At 33.6% G+C, this 17,765-nt stretch overlaps 1 protein-coding gene across 2 annotated transcripts in view; it reads right to left on the bottom strand.

Moving 5' to 3' along the window:
* CD2AP (CD2 associated protein) overlaps nt 1-17,765 on the bottom strand; it is an 83,864-nt gene that overhangs the window by 18,783 nt on the left and 47,316 nt on the right. For both annotated transcript variants that reach the window (XM_061146885.1, XM_061146886.1), the window contains 9 exons: nt 16,144-16,244; nt 14,818-14,938; nt 11,640-11,830; nt 9,070-9,148; nt 8,588-8,682; nt 8,078-8,182; nt 6,661-6,697; nt 5,505-5,567; nt 2-173 (listed from right to left, as the gene is read on the bottom strand). In XM_061146885.1, coding sequence (XP_061002868.1) covers nt 2-173; nt 5,505-5,567; nt 6,661-6,697; nt 8,078-8,182; nt 8,588-8,682; nt 9,070-9,148; nt 11,640-11,830; nt 14,818-14,938; nt 16,144-16,244 — 964 coding nt within the window. The remainder of the gene's footprint in view (nt 1; nt 174-5,504; nt 5,568-6,660; nt 6,698-8,077; nt 8,183-8,587; nt 8,683-9,069; nt 9,149-11,639; nt 11,831-14,817; nt 14,939-16,143; nt 16,245-17,765) is intronic.

The following is a 17,765-nucleotide window of genomic DNA, read 5'->3' as shown; positions in this document are numbered from 1 at the left end:
CTTGGTTACAGGAGGTGGTGGAGGAACCGGTTTTTCAGGTCTTTTTGGGTACAACGCTCCAGATCTCAATAAATTATTGGCTTTGGTAGGTGGAACAGGCTTCTTGGGTGGGACTTGTGGAGCAGCTGGTTTAGAAGGTTTCTGTTCCAACATTGATTTTTCATCTGATTTTTCTATTATTTAAAAATATTTAGAAAGTTACTAACAATCAGAACTATTTTTAAAGCTAATGTCAGACTAGAAAGGTGTGAAACAAAAAGAAGACACTATTCGTGCATGTGTACACTGTTTTATCTGTTTTAAAGTTATAACATAACTAAACTATTTATGAAGTGTTAGTTGCTCAGTCATGTAGGACTCTTTGTGACCCCATGGACTGTAGCCCTTCTATTCCATTCCCTTCTCCAGGGGATCTTCCCAATTCAAGGATTGAACCTGGGTAGCCTGCATTGCAGGCAGATTCTTTACTGTCTGAGCCACTTTAAACTTAACTGTCATTTTAAAAAACTCTACCCTGGTAGGAAGGGGGACCACTGATAATCTTCTGATTAACAAAGAATGCCTGCTTCTGTCTTCCCACCATCCTTTGCTTTTAGGGTTGGTATTCTACTCCAATATAATCATGTATAATTTACTCTAAGCAGAAAACAACATTACCTAGACTTAAATCCAGTCCACTTTCTAAAACTGAAGTATAGAGAACTAAAAATGAGTAGGAACTCTAGTGCCATTTAATTTATATTTATTTAAAAATAACCATGATGACGAAAAAAATTTTTTGAAAAACTGAGGCTAGATTGATTAGCTGCAGATAAGAAAATGACAGGCTTATATTTATAATTCTTATCATTATATTAGGAATTTTATTAGTACCATTTTACTTAATAATTTTATGAGACAGTTAAGAAAATATGCTGGGGGAATAAAATTAAGAACAATATCATGTCATGTTAATAAAAATTTTGTCACCAAAAAGGCATAGTTATATACATAATGACATAAGTTCTTGTTCCATATTTTATCAGTGGTCACTTGGAAATGCTTTAGAGAAAAACACAGTACTCTGCAAAAAGCAGGAAGTATATCCTTAATTGATTCTACTTTCCTAACATTTTAGAAAAGTTTAGGACAAAAAAATATATACCCATATTTATCTCACTGAAGTGACCTGAACTGGAATGTGATTTATTTTCAGAAGTCTAAGTACAAAGTTCAAGGAGCTATCATCACAGGAATACATCTGAGTAACCACTGCTCCCGCCAAGAACTAAGCCTTAGCCACATTAAGTTCCTTTTCTTCATTCCTCTTTCCAATCACCACCTCAACGCTCCAATCCAAAGGTGTCTTCTAACACGATAGATCACTTCCGAATATTTTAAGTTCACACCAATGAAATCATAATATGCTGCTGTGTGAAACTCTATTGTATTCATTTGTTGCTATGCCATCTATTCTTGCCTGGAGAATCCCATGGACAGAGGAGCCTGGCGGGCTACAGTCCATGGGGTCACAGAGTCAGACATGACTGAACGACTAACACACACATGCTATACTGTATCCTGGCACATGAATGTACTTCAATTTATTTATCCATTCAACTACTGATAGACATTTTGTGCTCTTTCCAATTGAGGGTCAATGCAAACGATGCTATGATAAACTTTGAGTCTTTTGGTGTACATACGGAACACACATTTCCTGTGAGTATATAATTAGAAATAAAAGTGCTGGGCAACAGAGTCAACTGTAGTTCTCAAGGGTAGACATAACGATTTACATTCCCACCTACAATGTATGAGTGTTCTGATAATGTGGATCCTCACCAATGTTTAGCATTGCCAGTCTTTTTTAAAAAGTTTCACTCATGTTGGTGAGAATCTTACTTTGGTTTAAATAAAATTACATTTCCTTCCTGAGTAATGAGTTTGAGTAACTTTTTCCTACTCTGGTAAGAATGAAGCAGGCTACTGAAAGGTATGTCCAGGGAAGTCTTCCCCCAAAGTGTTGGGATCATTACTACCCTGAAGGACAACATGTGTGATGAGCATAGCACCTCTGAGAAAACAGTGAGAATGACGCTGCAAAGCAGGTTTGAGATAACCCAGGCGGAGGCTTGGGCAGGGAGGATGTAAACTCCATTCTCATGATCTGCAAAGGTACCCCATGAAATAATGGGGAGTCACCTAAGAGTCAAAGGTCAGATGGTGATCTGTTTCATGTTTTCCAGTAGCTCCATTTTTATCTTTATCAATAAGGCAGGGTTTTTCAAAGGACATGCTCTGTGAAATGGAAATCAAGAGAGAGATAAAAGTAAGGAACACACACTAGAGGAATATACTATATCTCCTGTCAGAAGGCTAAGGCTCCTCCAAGTGGCCCTAGCTATGGTTTGAAAAAGCTCTCTCTGTTGACTCTGGAACAAGAAAGAGAGATAAACTTATGTTTATTTTTTTAAAGAAATAATGTAATCTATGTCTATAATAGCCAGACCCTCTGAATTGATACTGGCTCTCCCTGAATGCTAGTTAATAGGCTTTAAAGAACTGACCTTATTATTTCTTGCACCAGATTAAAGTCATGCCAGGTTAAGGAGAACATTTTCAAAATATTAAGAATTGCTTTCTTTGTTGTATTTGTATTTTCACTTATTTAAAAATTTCTTAGATTTGTACACCTAAACTTTGAAATCAACACTTCATAGTAAGCTTTAAAATTTTTTCAATGAAGAGTTTTGGTGGTTTTGATAACATTTAGAGATAAGGGGGGGAGGTCTTTTTTATTCATTCACATAATTACCACTTCTGGCATTCTTCATTACTCTGTGTACATCCAAATGCCAACACAGGATCATTTTCCTTCTGCCAAAAAGAACCTCTTTAAACTGTTCCTGTGTAGTAGATACAGTCTACTGGCAAAGCATTCTCTCAGATTTTATCTCCAAGTTTTAGTTTTGCCTCCACTGCCTGAAAAGTACTTTTGCTAGGTAGAGAATTCAAAGTTGACAGTTATTTTCTTTCAGACTTTATGTTTTTCTCTTTATCACTGCTTTTCACAGAACTTATTATGATGTGCCTTAAGGTGATTTCCTTTCTGTTTTTTCTGCTTTGAGTTCACTGAGCAACTTGGATTTGTGTGCTTCAAGTTTCTTCCAAATCTAAAGATTTTCAACCATTATTTCTTCACATATTTTTTCTGTCCCTTCTCTCTCTCATTTCCTCAGGGACTCCATTCACACATAAGTAAAACCATTTTCTTTCTGCTGCCTGAAAACTGCTTCTAGACAATAAGCTGGGTTAGGGTGTGCCTCATTGGTTTCAATGATAACTTCTCTCAGTGATAACAGCCCTATGTTATCTGTTGTCCAGTGTCTGAAACCACTGTTAAATGTATTTTACCCAGCTTCCTAGTTGTCTAACTCAGGAGGGCAAATTCAGTCCCAGTCACTTCCTCATGACAAAGATTTTGAAAAAATAAATATAATAAAAATGTGTTACCTTCCATTTTGTTTATAAGATCAACTGATTGATTTCAGGAAATATAGGAAGCTACTACCTTATTTTAACAAAACCCTTACCTATTTGATAAAGGGGACTACAAAACAAATAACATAATGGAAATATTTAGTAACAAACTTCTTACATTTGTGTGTGTGTGTGTGTGTGATGGTTCTATATATCTTTGTATGATGAGCTTTTCATGTAGGACAGATATTATAACCAAGTACCAAAATAAACTGATCCAAGATGTGGACCTAACAATAGCTAGCTATATCACAAGACCAATCAAGGAATATCTTTGCATCTAAATTTAAAAATCTCAAATGCAAAAAAAGAAAACGAGGGAGTTGAAGATATAAAAACTTTCCATGGTGAGCCCAGATCGTGAGAAAGAGATAAAGCTGTGAAGGTGTACGACATTCAGTCAAGAGTGTGGTTGCTACACTTAGTGAATAAAGTAAAAGATAATACCAAAAATGTAATTTGGGATCATTCAGACCAGGATGTGGAGCAACAGGAACTCTCACTCACTGTTGGTGGGAATGCAAAATGGTGCAGACACTTTGGAAGACACTTTAACGATTTCTTACAAAACTAAACATGAACCATACGAATAAGTGATTACACCTTGTAGTATTCACCCAAGTGAACTGAAAACTTATGGACACACACAAAGGCTGCTCAAGTGTGACAGCAGCATTATTCTTAACTGCCAAAACCTGAAACCAACTTCAGTAGGTGAATGGATAAACTGTGGTACATCCAGACACTGGAATATTAATCAACACTGAAAAGAAATGAGCTATTAAACCATGAAAGGACATTGATAAACCCTAAATGAATATTACAAAGTGAAGACAATGTGTAAAAGCTACGTAGTGTATGATTCCAATTATATGACACTCTGAAAACCACAAAACTGAAAATTAAAAGATGGGCAGCTGTCAGCGGTTGGGGGAAGGGAGGGATGAAAAGCACAGAACACAGAGGAATTTTAAAGAGGCGCGGCTACTCTGTATGATAGCACAATTATACATTTGCCCAAACTCATAAAATGTACAATGCCAGAGGTGATCCCCAGTGTAAACTATGGACTTTGGACGATGCTGGGTCAGCAGAGGCGCACTGATCGTAACAAGTGAACCACTGCTGGGTACACCGATAGAGAGGAAGGCCGTGCATGCCCAGGGCAGGGAGGATACGGGAACTCTGTGCTTTCTGCTCAACTCTGCTGTGCTTCTGAAACTTCTAAGCAAATTTAAAAAAAACACTAAAAAATTAATCTGGTAACAATGTGAAATAGAAGCCAGACTAAGGACTGAAATAAGAGAAATCATTAAGTTAAGAGAATACATTAACACTTTAAGCAAGAGACAAGGGCAGGAAGTAGAATCAACACTGGCAGTATATACAAAAGTATTCTGCAACAGTGACAAGTTTTTTAAAAGTATATAACCTTCTCTACTAGATACAACCACTGCAGATCTTGTGTACAAGGAGAAGCAGGTATTAACAATAACAAAACATTTTTTTTCCAACAAAATACATATGGTATCTTGGAATACCTTTCCAAGTTTACATGATAAATATACACAGTGAAAATCAAACAGTACATAATAAATCACTTCCACGTTTTAGGTAAGACCTCACTCTTAAACCTAAGAAAAAAATTTTTAATAGATTTCAACTGGGACACTATAAAAATAAGAGCATAACTGTTTAATGTTTAGTTTTCTTACACATTATTAGAAATAACTGATTAAATGCTACATCCTTACTGAAGTGATGGTATAACTTTTTCATGAATATAAATTGGTATCAGTTTGAGTAAAATCTTAATTACCTATTGATGGCCAAACTCCCTCCCAGAAAACCCCAAGAATTTCATAATACATAATGAACACCTGTTAAAAATCAGTGTCAGTGACTCAATGTGGAGATACATTTTTCTCTACACTGATAATGAAAAGAATAATTAGTTTTTCTGAAACTGGAAATCACCTCACCTTTTTCCTCAGGCTTTGTGGGAAAATACTTCTTCTCGGTACCTACCAGGTCAGGCTTTGAAACTAAAGGGGGGAATAAAGTTAATACTTTAAAAAAAAAGATAGTTTTAGAGCACAAAGGTAATTATACTACTAAAAAGCAAAAAGTTGAAAAAATAACGTACGATGAAAACATGGTTTAACAGAATGAACACTATACTGCAATCACTCTGTATCCAATCCTGAACCTGCCACTATCACCATGAGTAAGTGACAGGACTGTGGTCTCAGTTCCTACTCTATCAAGTGAAGGAGTTCACACGTGCTACAACACCACTGCTCAGCAGAACTTTCTGTAATGATGGAAATACTCTGTTTTTGTGTGGTCCGATACTGACCACTGAGACCTGAAATGCTGCTACTGCAACTATGGAATTAACTTTTAAATTTTATTTAATTTTAATTAATTTTAAAAGCCCAGTATGACTAGGGGCTAAAAACTCTCCAATGCCAGCTTCTACAAAAATTACCTTTAAAGTATCCTTGCTCGGAGATAAGGTTAGCAAACACAAAGCTGAAACTATGGAGGAGGGAAGGACTTGTGTTACTCAAAAAAAAAAAGCAAATCTTTCAAGGAAAACAAATTGGACTGCACATTTAAAAATCAGAAGTTATGGTTAGAACTTAAAGAAATAAAGTCAGATTATAAAACATTAACTCTGGAAAACACTTCTAGGTACCCATCATTTATTCAAGTGTTTAAAAAGGAAAAACAAAACTCTTCCAGTTTGCTTAAGCATTATCACACTCTTTGAAGAGTATATAAATAAATCAGTACTTGGTTGTGACACTGAAAAATGGATTGCATCTGAAAACTTATCAGCTAGGTAAATATTTAAGATTTAAGCTTAGTCAATTTTCTTAACTCAAAATGTCATAAAATATCCAAATTATTTTCAAAATCCCAATTTTATATGGTTTATACTTTTAAAAAATACTGATAGCTATTAATACACATGAACAGTCAATTTTCATATATTTTTAAAAATTATATATAGTGTCATAGCATTTAATTTTTGCTAATGAAAAATAAATGATATACAGAAGACCCAATTTCATCATTTTAGAACTTAAAAATATAAAAACCAGAAAACTGAATAATCTGTTTCTTACTTACTTGGACTCTTAGCAGGTGGTGGTGGTTTCTTTGGTTTCTATTAAAATAATAATTGTGAAAATAGTAAAACACTTACATATTAAATATTTACAGTTAAACTCTGATCATAAATAATCTAAGTTACATAAATACCTCTCCTTACCCCAAACCTGCTAGAAATTATAAAATGGTAAGATCCAAACAACTCCACAAAAGATCACAGACAAAAAATTTATCCTATTAGAACAAATGCCTCCTTGATCAAAATTCAAATATTTCAAAAATTATCATGGACTTAGATAAACTTAAAAAATCTTAATGATGAGCAAAAACATTCCTTCCTATTTCTCCTATTTTAAGATTCCTATACACCATTTTACCTCTCTTTACCTGGCAGGGAAAGAAAGAGACTTTATTTTAAAATAAGAGGAATACCTAATAAATATATAGAGCTTTTACTTTTGATTATTCAGGACTCTCGAAAAGAACATAAAGGCAAAGGTCTATTTTTCAATTTATTAAAATTCTCTTGGGTTTACAAGCATTCACTCATTTTTGCCTTAAAAAACCTGAAACGCATTTCTAAGTTTGTGAATTTGGTTTTTCCAAATTAAAAATAACTGATAATCAATACTTCATGAACATCTAATAAGAGCCAAAAAAAGAAAGTGGGTTCATTAACAAGAGTATAAATATGAAGTGTGTAAAAATAAAGCACACCTGAAGCCTGTTGAATTAATAATGAATGAAATTTAGCAAAGGAAGAATCTCAGACAGTGTAAGCCTTCACACATTATCCTTTTGTAATTTACTATAAATAAAAGACTGCAAAGGTTTAGAGATTTCTGCACTGGCTTAAATTAAATATGGCAGACTGCCTTGCTAGGGTTTGCCAGCTCTCTGTGTAAATCTTTTCCTCTTGTTTAAAAATTCATTAATCCCTCCATAGGTGAAAAAAAGGGATCAAATTGTAGAAAAGCAAAAGATCATTGACTCAATCTCACTTTATTCACTGTGAGAAGTGAGATCGATACATTAAATCCTGTAAGGAGGCTAAATAAAGCCTTCTCACTGTCCCAAAAATGCAGTGATAGAGTAACAGTAACCAACAGTACCTTAAAATAAAAATTTTCAACAAAATTAAACATGACTTAAGTCAAGTGCTAACTTGTCTAAATAGTACAGCCAGTCTTTTTTCTTTTAATCATAATAAAGTAATAAAGTCTAAGTTAATTTTTAGTCAAAGGAAAAGAAAAACAGGAACAAAACACAGAAGTGATACATTGTTTTGTTTCACCATAATTCAAGTAACTTTTACCTGATTATATAAATCTGAAATTCCTGGAAAATTACTCAGTAACTATGTAAAACACTTGTTTAAGAAATATTGGCAAAAGGTTTTTTAACTTATCATCATCAATGAAAAAGAAAAGCTTACAGGAAAGTCCTTATCCAGTTCATTTATCTGAACAGCAAAATTGTCTGGAAATACTCCTTCTTTACCATTCAGTTCACCCTTCCACCAGCCAGTTTCTCCAGTTTCCTAAACCGCAAAATGAAGAATAAAGATAATAGTGGTTATGTCTAGATAAGAAAAAAAGTTAGCAACAACATAAGAAAACACTGAATTCCATTAATTTTATAAGGAAAAAATAAAGACCTTAAGCAGACTTTGAGATCCTACTAAAAAAATATATTTCCCCACAACATGAGGGTTAAAAATAATTTCCAATACATCAATTATAACAATAATAGACAATAAACATTTGCTTAAAAAAAAAACCTTTCTGATCACTTACTATATGCCAGGTTCTCAGGTCACAGAAATAAACATGATAAAGTCCCAGGTCTTTCATAGCTTACCTTCTAGTGTGAATGCAAGACTACTGAAAAAATATTTCTATGAATAAATTAAGTTATTCACTGAAAAACTTGAGAAGTATCTTACCTTACTTATCAACTGTATTATCTCCCCCTCTTTAAAAGTCAGTTCATCTTCATTAGTACCTTCATAGGCAAATAGCGTTCTACAGTATTCCTTAGCTAAAATGAAAAACATAAATAAAGTTTATATATAAATTACTTCTTTCAACAAATACTTATTAAGCCTCCATTTTGTCTAAAGAAATGAACACTAGAAGCTTTTAGATGATTTCAATAATTTTAGCTAATCATGTTGAATTAAATAACAAGTTTCATTAATCATTCATTCAAATAGTTACTATGTGCCTACCTGTTCCAGGCACAGTTCTAACTGTACTGGATACATCAATGAACAAAACATCCAAAACTCTTTGACCTCATGGTGTTCACATCTAGGAGGATTTAATACTCTGACGAAGTAGTACAATGTAACAAGTGTCTTCAACAAGTCTAATAATATATTTGAGCATGCTTCACTCAACATAAACATTTCATTCAAAAACTTACCTTTAATTTTACCTTCAGTGTCTGTTTTTGTTATCTCCACACTCTGAGTTTTGGATCCTAGTGACTGTGTGATTAAAGGCTAGAATAGAAAGGATAGTATCACCTATTTTAAGTTATAACAAAGCTAATAATCTTAAACATCAGCTCCATAAACAGTTATCTAGCTTTCCCTAACAGTACTTATAGTCAGGTTAGTAATACGACTGAAAACTTTGCCATGAAACAGATAAATATCTGAAAAGCTATTTAAATGACAGCCCAGAACTTCCAGTTTTAAAACTCTCTGTCTTAAGGATAACAAACATACTCTGACACCCAAAATGCTGTGATTTATTTTAGAACCTCCAAAACAAATAAAAATAGCATTTGAAAATGTACCATGTACCAATCTCTGAGCTCAGAATAAAGTAGGCACTATCAGTCACTCTTTTTATAAGTCAGAAAGCAGTTAAATAACCTGACCACAATAAAAATAATTTAGCAGTGCAGCCCAGATTTGAATCTTTAAAGTTTGACCCCAGAAGGTGGGCTCTTAAAGGACAGAACTGAGCTTCCTTACAATGAGACAAAGAAAAGAAAGTCTTTATACTTACTTCAATGCTGCTATCAGAATGAAAACATTTAGGTAATGTTACAATTGTAACTTTAACTTGTAACTAGTTACCTTGTAACTATATAGTCTAGTGGACAATTTTCCACTGTAATCAACTACAGTAAGCCTTTCATCATGTCTTAGTGTTTCCTTAAGTTCTCTCCTCAGAAGTAACACTACATTTGGCCTTAAATTTCATTAGTTAAAAACCTGAGCATACTGCTAACTGGTAATATCATTGTGTATTCTATTTATCTTTTAAAACACTCACTTTAATTTCTCCTAACTTTTCTCCATTATATCTTCCAATCTGGGGTTGCCTACAAACACAGCAAATGTGCTCTCTACTTTATCAATTCCTAGGTCAGTGATCAAAGCAAGTCTTGGAAGGCCATCCTATATGGTAATCCTGAGAGTGCTCTCACTTACAACAACTCTTTAGTGAACATTAACAATGGCAAAAGAGGGGCTTCCTTGGTGGCTCGGTGTTGAAGGATCCACCTGCCAATGGTGGGGATACGGGTTCAATCCCTGGTCCGGGAAGATCCCACATGCCATGGAGCAACTAAGCCTGTGTGCCAGAACTACTGAGCCCATGTGTTACAACTTCTGAAGCCTGCACTCCTCGAGCCTGTGCTCCACAACAAGAGAAGCCACGGCAATGAGAAGCCTGTGCACCACAGCTAGAGAGCAGCCTCCGCTCACTCCAAGTAGAGAAAAGCCCACACAGCAGAGAAGACCCAGCACAGCCAGAAATTTTAAAAAAAATTATTAAAAAAAAAGGCAAAGGAATGCTTACCAGTGTAATCAATAATCAGATAAAGTTATTCAACATAACCATATGCTTTAGAGTTAGAAAGGGACCTCAGATCATCTAGCCTCATAATGCAGACACTGCTTCTAGACACTCCTAGCTGTTACAGGACTATATAGCACCATCCCAACAAGAATTCTAATCTGTACCTTTAAAACCAAGAATGAAGTAGGTCCATAATCCTAATGTCAGACAGTCACACAGCCAGGAAAGGGCAGAAGAGAAAGTGCAAGCTCTCTTTCCCAAACCTAACTTATTATTATATAAGAAAATATGTAACAGGCTGGGAAAGGAAGAAAAAAAAGCTGAAACTAACCATTTTAGGAGATAATTTCAGAATATATTTCACCAACCAAAACAGTCTTAATAGTGAAATGTAACTAAAAAACACAAGTAAATACTAAAACACTTTCAAATATTATGAGTTAAATAAGACATAACAAAGGAGAACCAGAAGGGAAACAATATTTTAAAAGTCAAGGGACAAGCCTCCTGAAGTAAGTACTCAAACTAATCTCCAAGGTGTTAACACCAGAAACAACAGACCTGAAATAAACATCCTAAAGACTGTAGCTATTTCCCCCACAAAGTAAAAACTTAATGATTTATTTTAAAATCTCTTATTAGATGGTACATCCTCTTTGATTTATTTCACAATGCCAGTGAAATGCTAGTAAGAAATAAAGTTCTCCATACATCTAGGGCTAGTGATTAGTAGATTTCATCACTACTAACAATCCAGAGAAAAATTAAGCAAGGCCTAATTTAACTTAATATCTCACTGTGGATTCATTTTAAAATGGCCCATTTTAGGGCTACTTCAAACTGGAAGGCAAAACATATAATTTTAGCTTTAAAAGGAAAACAAAAATGTATTTTGCCTTTTATATTTTTATACTATAATAACTAAAAACTTTAAAATTTCCACTAAGAAAAGTTTGTGTTAAATTCCCCCCCAATCCAATTTTATAAGAATCAAATGTAAACATTAAAGGAAGTCACTTAAGCTTAGAAAAAGTTTCTCATACTTTCTCATTCATAACCTATCACTAGCAATCTCAAAAAAGAAAAGGCAGCCGAGTTGCAAACTAACTGTTACATTTTTTAAAAATGCTTAGAGAGAGAATGAAGGGGGCCAATCTAAGGAAAGCTCATCACTACTACCTTCTCTGGTTTTTTCTCCTCTGTTTCACTACTGGATGTTCTTGTTCTCAGTTTCACAGAGCCTTCTTTAAAAATATCTCCAAATCCAATTCCTCGAATTTTCTTTGGCTGGGTAACTGATCCAGGTGCAGTTTCAGTCCCATTCCCCAGAGAGTGGGGTAAAGGTGAGGTAGGCCCAGTCAAAACAGTTTCTGAAAGGATAATTGGTTTTTAAAGAATGACACCTAAAATCACAAAAACCTTGACATTCCACTTCCATAGTATTTATACTCTATACCTCCTAATTAAAAAAAAGGTAGAATAAAAATAAAATTGCTGAGTAGTAAAATATCCTAAAGCACTTTATACTGATTTTTTTTTCGATATTTAAAAACAATTTTAGATATTTCTAATTAGTAAAAGGCCAATCAGAAATGCAGAAAATCGTAGTATACCAGCTTCTTAAGAAGAGTATATCAAAAATTTACCGCTCCTTTACAAAGATGACACTAGACAGTAAATGTACACAACATGCTCAGTGACATTCAACGTACTGAATGAACAGATATATACATGCTGACTTAATTAATAATAATATTCATACTTAGAACTTCCCTTTATGCACTTCAACTTTTAAATTTCAGATTTGGGAATGCACTGGATCCATGGGAAATGCCATCAAACCCACATATCACTGCTCGTATTTCTCACAGGGGTGAAAGGACATGAAAAGACAGTTTTACAGGCAAAATACAAGGACACTCTAAACAACAAAGACTAAGAATATTTGACAAAATGAAAGGGCAGTCAGTTTATTATAAAAACTGAAATATAACACATCTCTATAGAAGCAAAGATTTTCCTGAAATTGACTACTAAAAAGATATTAATCTTGAGATTTTTATATAGAAACCACTAAGTAATAGATTATAAATTTACCATATTCCTATTGAAAAATATAAAAAGGGGCTTTCTTATAGCTTTTATTCCACAGTTCTTCAATGAAAACAGAGGGCATGAAAATAAATTACTCATAAAGGCTCAGGTAATACTGTCTACCTACTGTCTAGAGTCAGAATTATCTTCTTAGCAATCATAGCCAGAGTTTAACTGGTCAAACCATGAACACATCCCATATACTTCATTCTATCTATTAAAAGAAGAAGGAGTGTAAGAAGAAACTATGTAAAATAAATGCAGTGGACATGGCATTCCAATACTATAAACAAAACAAAAAAAGAACACATTTTATAATGTACAGTTGGTAATTCCTATAATTCATCTATCTGAAATAGATGCTATTTTACTGACTAAAGAAGACTGTCAAAACATCAGTTAACACAAAAGATGTTATATTTCATTAGGACACAGGAGTAGCGGACCAATCAATTCTCTAAGACCCAATGGGTAAGATATCAAATGCTTAAATTAAAACTCAAAGGACACCATGTCTTCACTAAAGTTCTAAAGACCTTATGAAGTGCTCACTTCTTGGCACTTACATCAATACGCAAAATCTCTCTGCCTGAAAATTCGAGTTTTTAAAAAAAGGGAAATTACAGTGTACTTCAACCACTGACTTCCCACCCCATAATCACAAAGCTCCACATTTAGAATGCACTGTTATTGTAAAGGGGTTAAGCAAGCAAGGAAGTACATTTTTAACAGATACGATTCTGCAAGGTTACGAAAATTCAAATAAGGCTGAATAGTGCAAGGAAATGCCCAAAGTACTCATAATTATGAAGTACTGAACTACTTCCAAATTTAAATTCAATTTCTTTTGCTACTGATCCCTTATGGACTTTGAATTTCATACAATATTTTAAGGGCTCAGTTTATATGGCATCATAAAGACTATTTCACTATACACTTTAATTCACACTAAATTTTAATGTTAAAAATAAATATCAATAGATATAATATCTATGACACTTCATGCCAATATGTGCCCGAAGTAATTCAGGGGACAGTTTGCAAAGTAGTAATTGTCCCTGCAACATTCCTATGTTGAAATCCTAGCTCCCCAAGTGAAGAGGTGGGGCTTCAGAGAGGGGATTAGGTCATGAGGGCAGAGCCCTCAGGAATGGGATTAGTGCCTTACAGAGGCTCCAGACAGCTCCCCTGTCTCTTCCAACTTGTGAGGACAAAGTGAGAAGTCAGCAACTATGCACCAGAAAGGAGCCTTGCTCTTGGACTTCCCAGTTTCCAGAACTGTGAGAAATAAATCTCTTGTTTTTATGCTACCTAGACTGCGGTATTTTGTTACATCAGCTCTAATGGACTAAAATAACAGCCTTCGCATCTTGACACTACACTGTCTTTGAAATAAAAAAGCAATACCAACACACTTAAGGTTGTATGTCTATACCTCATTATCTATGAATCTATGGAACCATTATAAAACTGCCAAATAACACAACTGTGCAAGTGTGAATCCCTGAACATTTTCACTATATACTTTTCCATAAAGAAAAATATCTACTTATCCCCATGCCAACACTTATGAATTTAATGTCTCTTAAAAAAGAAAAATCTCTCCTAAATCCCTCAGCAGCTCACAGATATAATTCCAAGTTTTGGGATAAAGCTTTTTCAATTATACTTTTGAATGATGAGCAAATTTAAGAGTAATTTATAGGAGTGTCTCTAAATGACAGAGATCACAAAATTATTAAATGACATTCTGGCTGCACATGGAAAACAAAATCTACTATGTAAATACAGAAAATCAGAGGAAGATTCTTTTAAACTTCTAATATTTCTTAAGTAGTCAGGCCATTTGCAAACTCTGATCACAACTGTATATAAGTAGACCTTAAGTGAGAAGAAATCAGGTAACTTAAGCAGTATCATTTCATAATAAGGGTACTATAAAGTTTACTTTGGGTTGAAGCAGACATCAGAGGGAAAAATAGTAAATTATTTACCTAGAAGGGAATGGCTACCCACTCCAGTATTCTTGCCTGGAGAACACCATGGACAGAGGAGCCTGGTGGGTACAGTCCATGGGGTTGCAAAGAGTCAGACATGACTGAGCGACTAACACTTTCACTTTAAGTCCTTGTCATAAATTGCTTTTTTAAAAAATAAACTAAAGCTCATAGTTAAAAAAGATGAGAGACTAAAAATATACAAAATGAACACTAGTCATATACAAAATTTGTTTAAATCCATTCAAATTTTTAAAATAGTCTACCTGAATCTTCCTGGGCTTCATGAGTTTCAACATCATCTGTTACCTCTAATTCTTTCACAAAATTGGAGGGAAACAGTCCCAACTTGTTGTTCAGGGTTCCACTCCACCAGCCTTCTTCTACCTGAAAGAGTTCACAACTCAAAAATAATAATAGTTTCTCTTAAGTTTTCACTTCCCCCACAGAAAAACTGAGCTATAGAAATGAACAGGCACAAAGCTAGTGGTGCAAAATAATCCCTTTAAATCTATAAGAAAAAACAAAGGGGAAAAAATTTTAAGTAGATTAAATCTATGTGGATTGAATTAATCAATAGCACTTTGCAACCCTTCCACAATGAGATCTTATAATAAACCACAGAATAGAAACAAGCCATCCAATTTGAATTCTGGACCCTTGTAACTGACAAACCTAACAGAACAGTGTTCTCTGCCACAAAATTTGGAATGCTGCAACAGGAGATAAGCCAATCCCTTATCTGCTGTGATTCCATCTCTTGTTTGTAAAATGGGGATAAAAATTCCTATCTCCCTAGGTTGTTCATAAACTTAAAGGAAATAACAAGTTTGAAACACTTAGAATGGTGCATCAGGAATAATGTGAGCTTGATGAACACTGTAGAAATAAACCAGAACTGCCTTTTATATAAACACATTGGAATTTAACAAAAACTAGTGATAAATTATATGTTATCAGACAAAATCAGTTGCAGTGGCAATACTTGATATCAAAATATATACTCTGAAAATGGCATCTTTAGCTGCTAAATAAAACTTTGACATTCCTTTAATGATAAAAGTAGATATATGAAAAGCTATTTTTGAAATATTTAAAAATCTTATTCTAAGATATTAAAATGAGGCAAAGTGTTTTGGGGTTAATATTTGAATGTGATAATTCAAACAAAACAAAGCTTTTACATTCTGCTTGCATACATCTCTGTTGTGCAACAGGTAATAATCCTTCTATTTTTATGGCTTGTGCCTAAAGTTGAATTAAGAATCAAAGAAAGGTTTATATGCTTAGCTACTTAGATTACATCAATTTTAGCTTAAAAAAGAACTTATTTTATTTTTAAAGTCAAAGATACAAATTCAGTACACAAATATTAGGCATAGCAAGGATGAATAAAGCTTTATTTATACAATTAAACAACCTTCCTTTAGGTCATTAAAGATCCACTTTAAAATCTGTATCTTAAAATTAGAAAAAAAAAAAAAAACCTGGCAAAATAAATTTAAAAAATTAATATTCTTACAAAGCATTTTTCTAATACCCAGAGCATCAATTCTAATTGCTGCTTTATCTCTAATATGTGTTTTCCTTACCTCTTCACTAATATCAATAATATCTCCCACTTTAAGCTCCAGTTCATCCTCATTTTGTGGAATGTATTCAAAGAGAACTTTACACTGACGCTTCTTGGTCTCTAAAAGAAGTCACATAAAAAAAATTAGTAGCACCTTTATTTACATACTGTGTTTATTGTCATAGGATTTATATGTATGAATAAAAACAGAACATGGAAGCATTCTGAACAGCTAACCGTAATCTGTGCTGTCTGGCTTTCCACCTTGCCCCCCACACTAGAATCTCTTCCTTCATCCTAAAATAAATTCAAGCCAACTACAAATAAGGTAGGCTCTCAGAAATGAAATCAGATCCAACTGATTATACAAAAGTAAATTTTCCACTGCCAATTTGAAAACTAGAAACACAGGCTTAAGACACTATTGGCATAAAAAATTTATCACAGACAAGTCCTTCAAACCAGTGATTTTCAGACTGCTTGATCAAAATCTACGAATACTTTAAAGACACTAAGTCAAGAGTATCTGTGCTTAAAAAAAAAAAAAAAGATAAAATGCACTAATCTAAAATGCATTTTATCTAATAATTCTATTTTCTGACAGATAAAAACACAAATGAAGACAAAAATAATTTCACTTTAGCTTTTTAAACAAGCTTTAGTTTATTCAGAAAAGTAATGATCATATAATGTAGGACTTCAAAAGATGTAACTTGATTCTTTTTAATGAATATCAGTATCTTTTTAAATAATTTAGTTAATAAAGAGTATTAATTAGCACCCCTGCCCCTAAGCATATATGTCAATTAACTTCAAGCAACCTAGTGATATTTTAATCAAAAGCTTTGTTTTTGTCTTGTCTTTCACACTAGCATAATTCTCCAATTTTTTTTCCAAGACAGTATGCAAAATTATTTGCAAAGGAACTTCTCATTTTTAAAAGGAAAATCCACATTGGATAAAAATATCTAAATAGCCCCTATCACTGCCACAAAATGTGAGTCATTTATTTAAAAAAGAAAATATTTTCGTATGATTCCGTATTTTTATACAGCTTACTCTTAAGTTAGAATGACTGCCTATACTGAACTTTTCTATTAGTTGGCAGCACAACTTCAGGAATTTGGAGATTCTTCACATTTCAAGTGGCACATACAATGTCTACCCATACATATTGGTCAATAAATATGTACTGAATTTCTAAAATGTATCAGAACCTTTGCTAAGCACAAAAGAAAATGAAATTTAAGAGTAAAACTGTCAATAAAAGGACGTGTAGCATTTAATTTTTTAACTGTAGTATTTTCTTAACCTAAGTAACCTCCATACAGCTTTTCAGAACTACAAAGAAATTAATGATCAAGTATTTCTTTAAATCAGTATTTTGTAAGTAAAGCTATTAATAAGAAAGCAAATAAAGAAGTGTAACAACAAAGGTAGTGACAAATTTTTATGTACCAGTATTACTCCAAGTCCTTCATAAATACTTCCCACACAAAAGAGCATAAAAACTTGCTAAGACATATTTTATCAAGGAGAAACAGGAACTCCTTCCCACTGTATCAGGCTGCTTTCTTTACAGATTAGAGTGCTTTACCATAACTCATGTCCTCTAGTCATGTTGGATCCTTATTCTCTGAA

The sequence above is a fragment of the Dama dama genome, chromosome 7, assembly GCF_033118175.1.
Source record: "Dama dama isolate Ldn47 chromosome 7, ASM3311817v1, whole genome shotgun sequence".
In the NCBI taxonomy this organism is placed as follows: domain Eukaryota; kingdom Metazoa; phylum Chordata; class Mammalia; order Artiodactyla; family Cervidae; genus Dama; species Dama dama.
The sequence above is the reverse complement of the archived record's forward strand: the minus strand, read 5'-3'. Positions and strand labels throughout refer to the sequence as shown.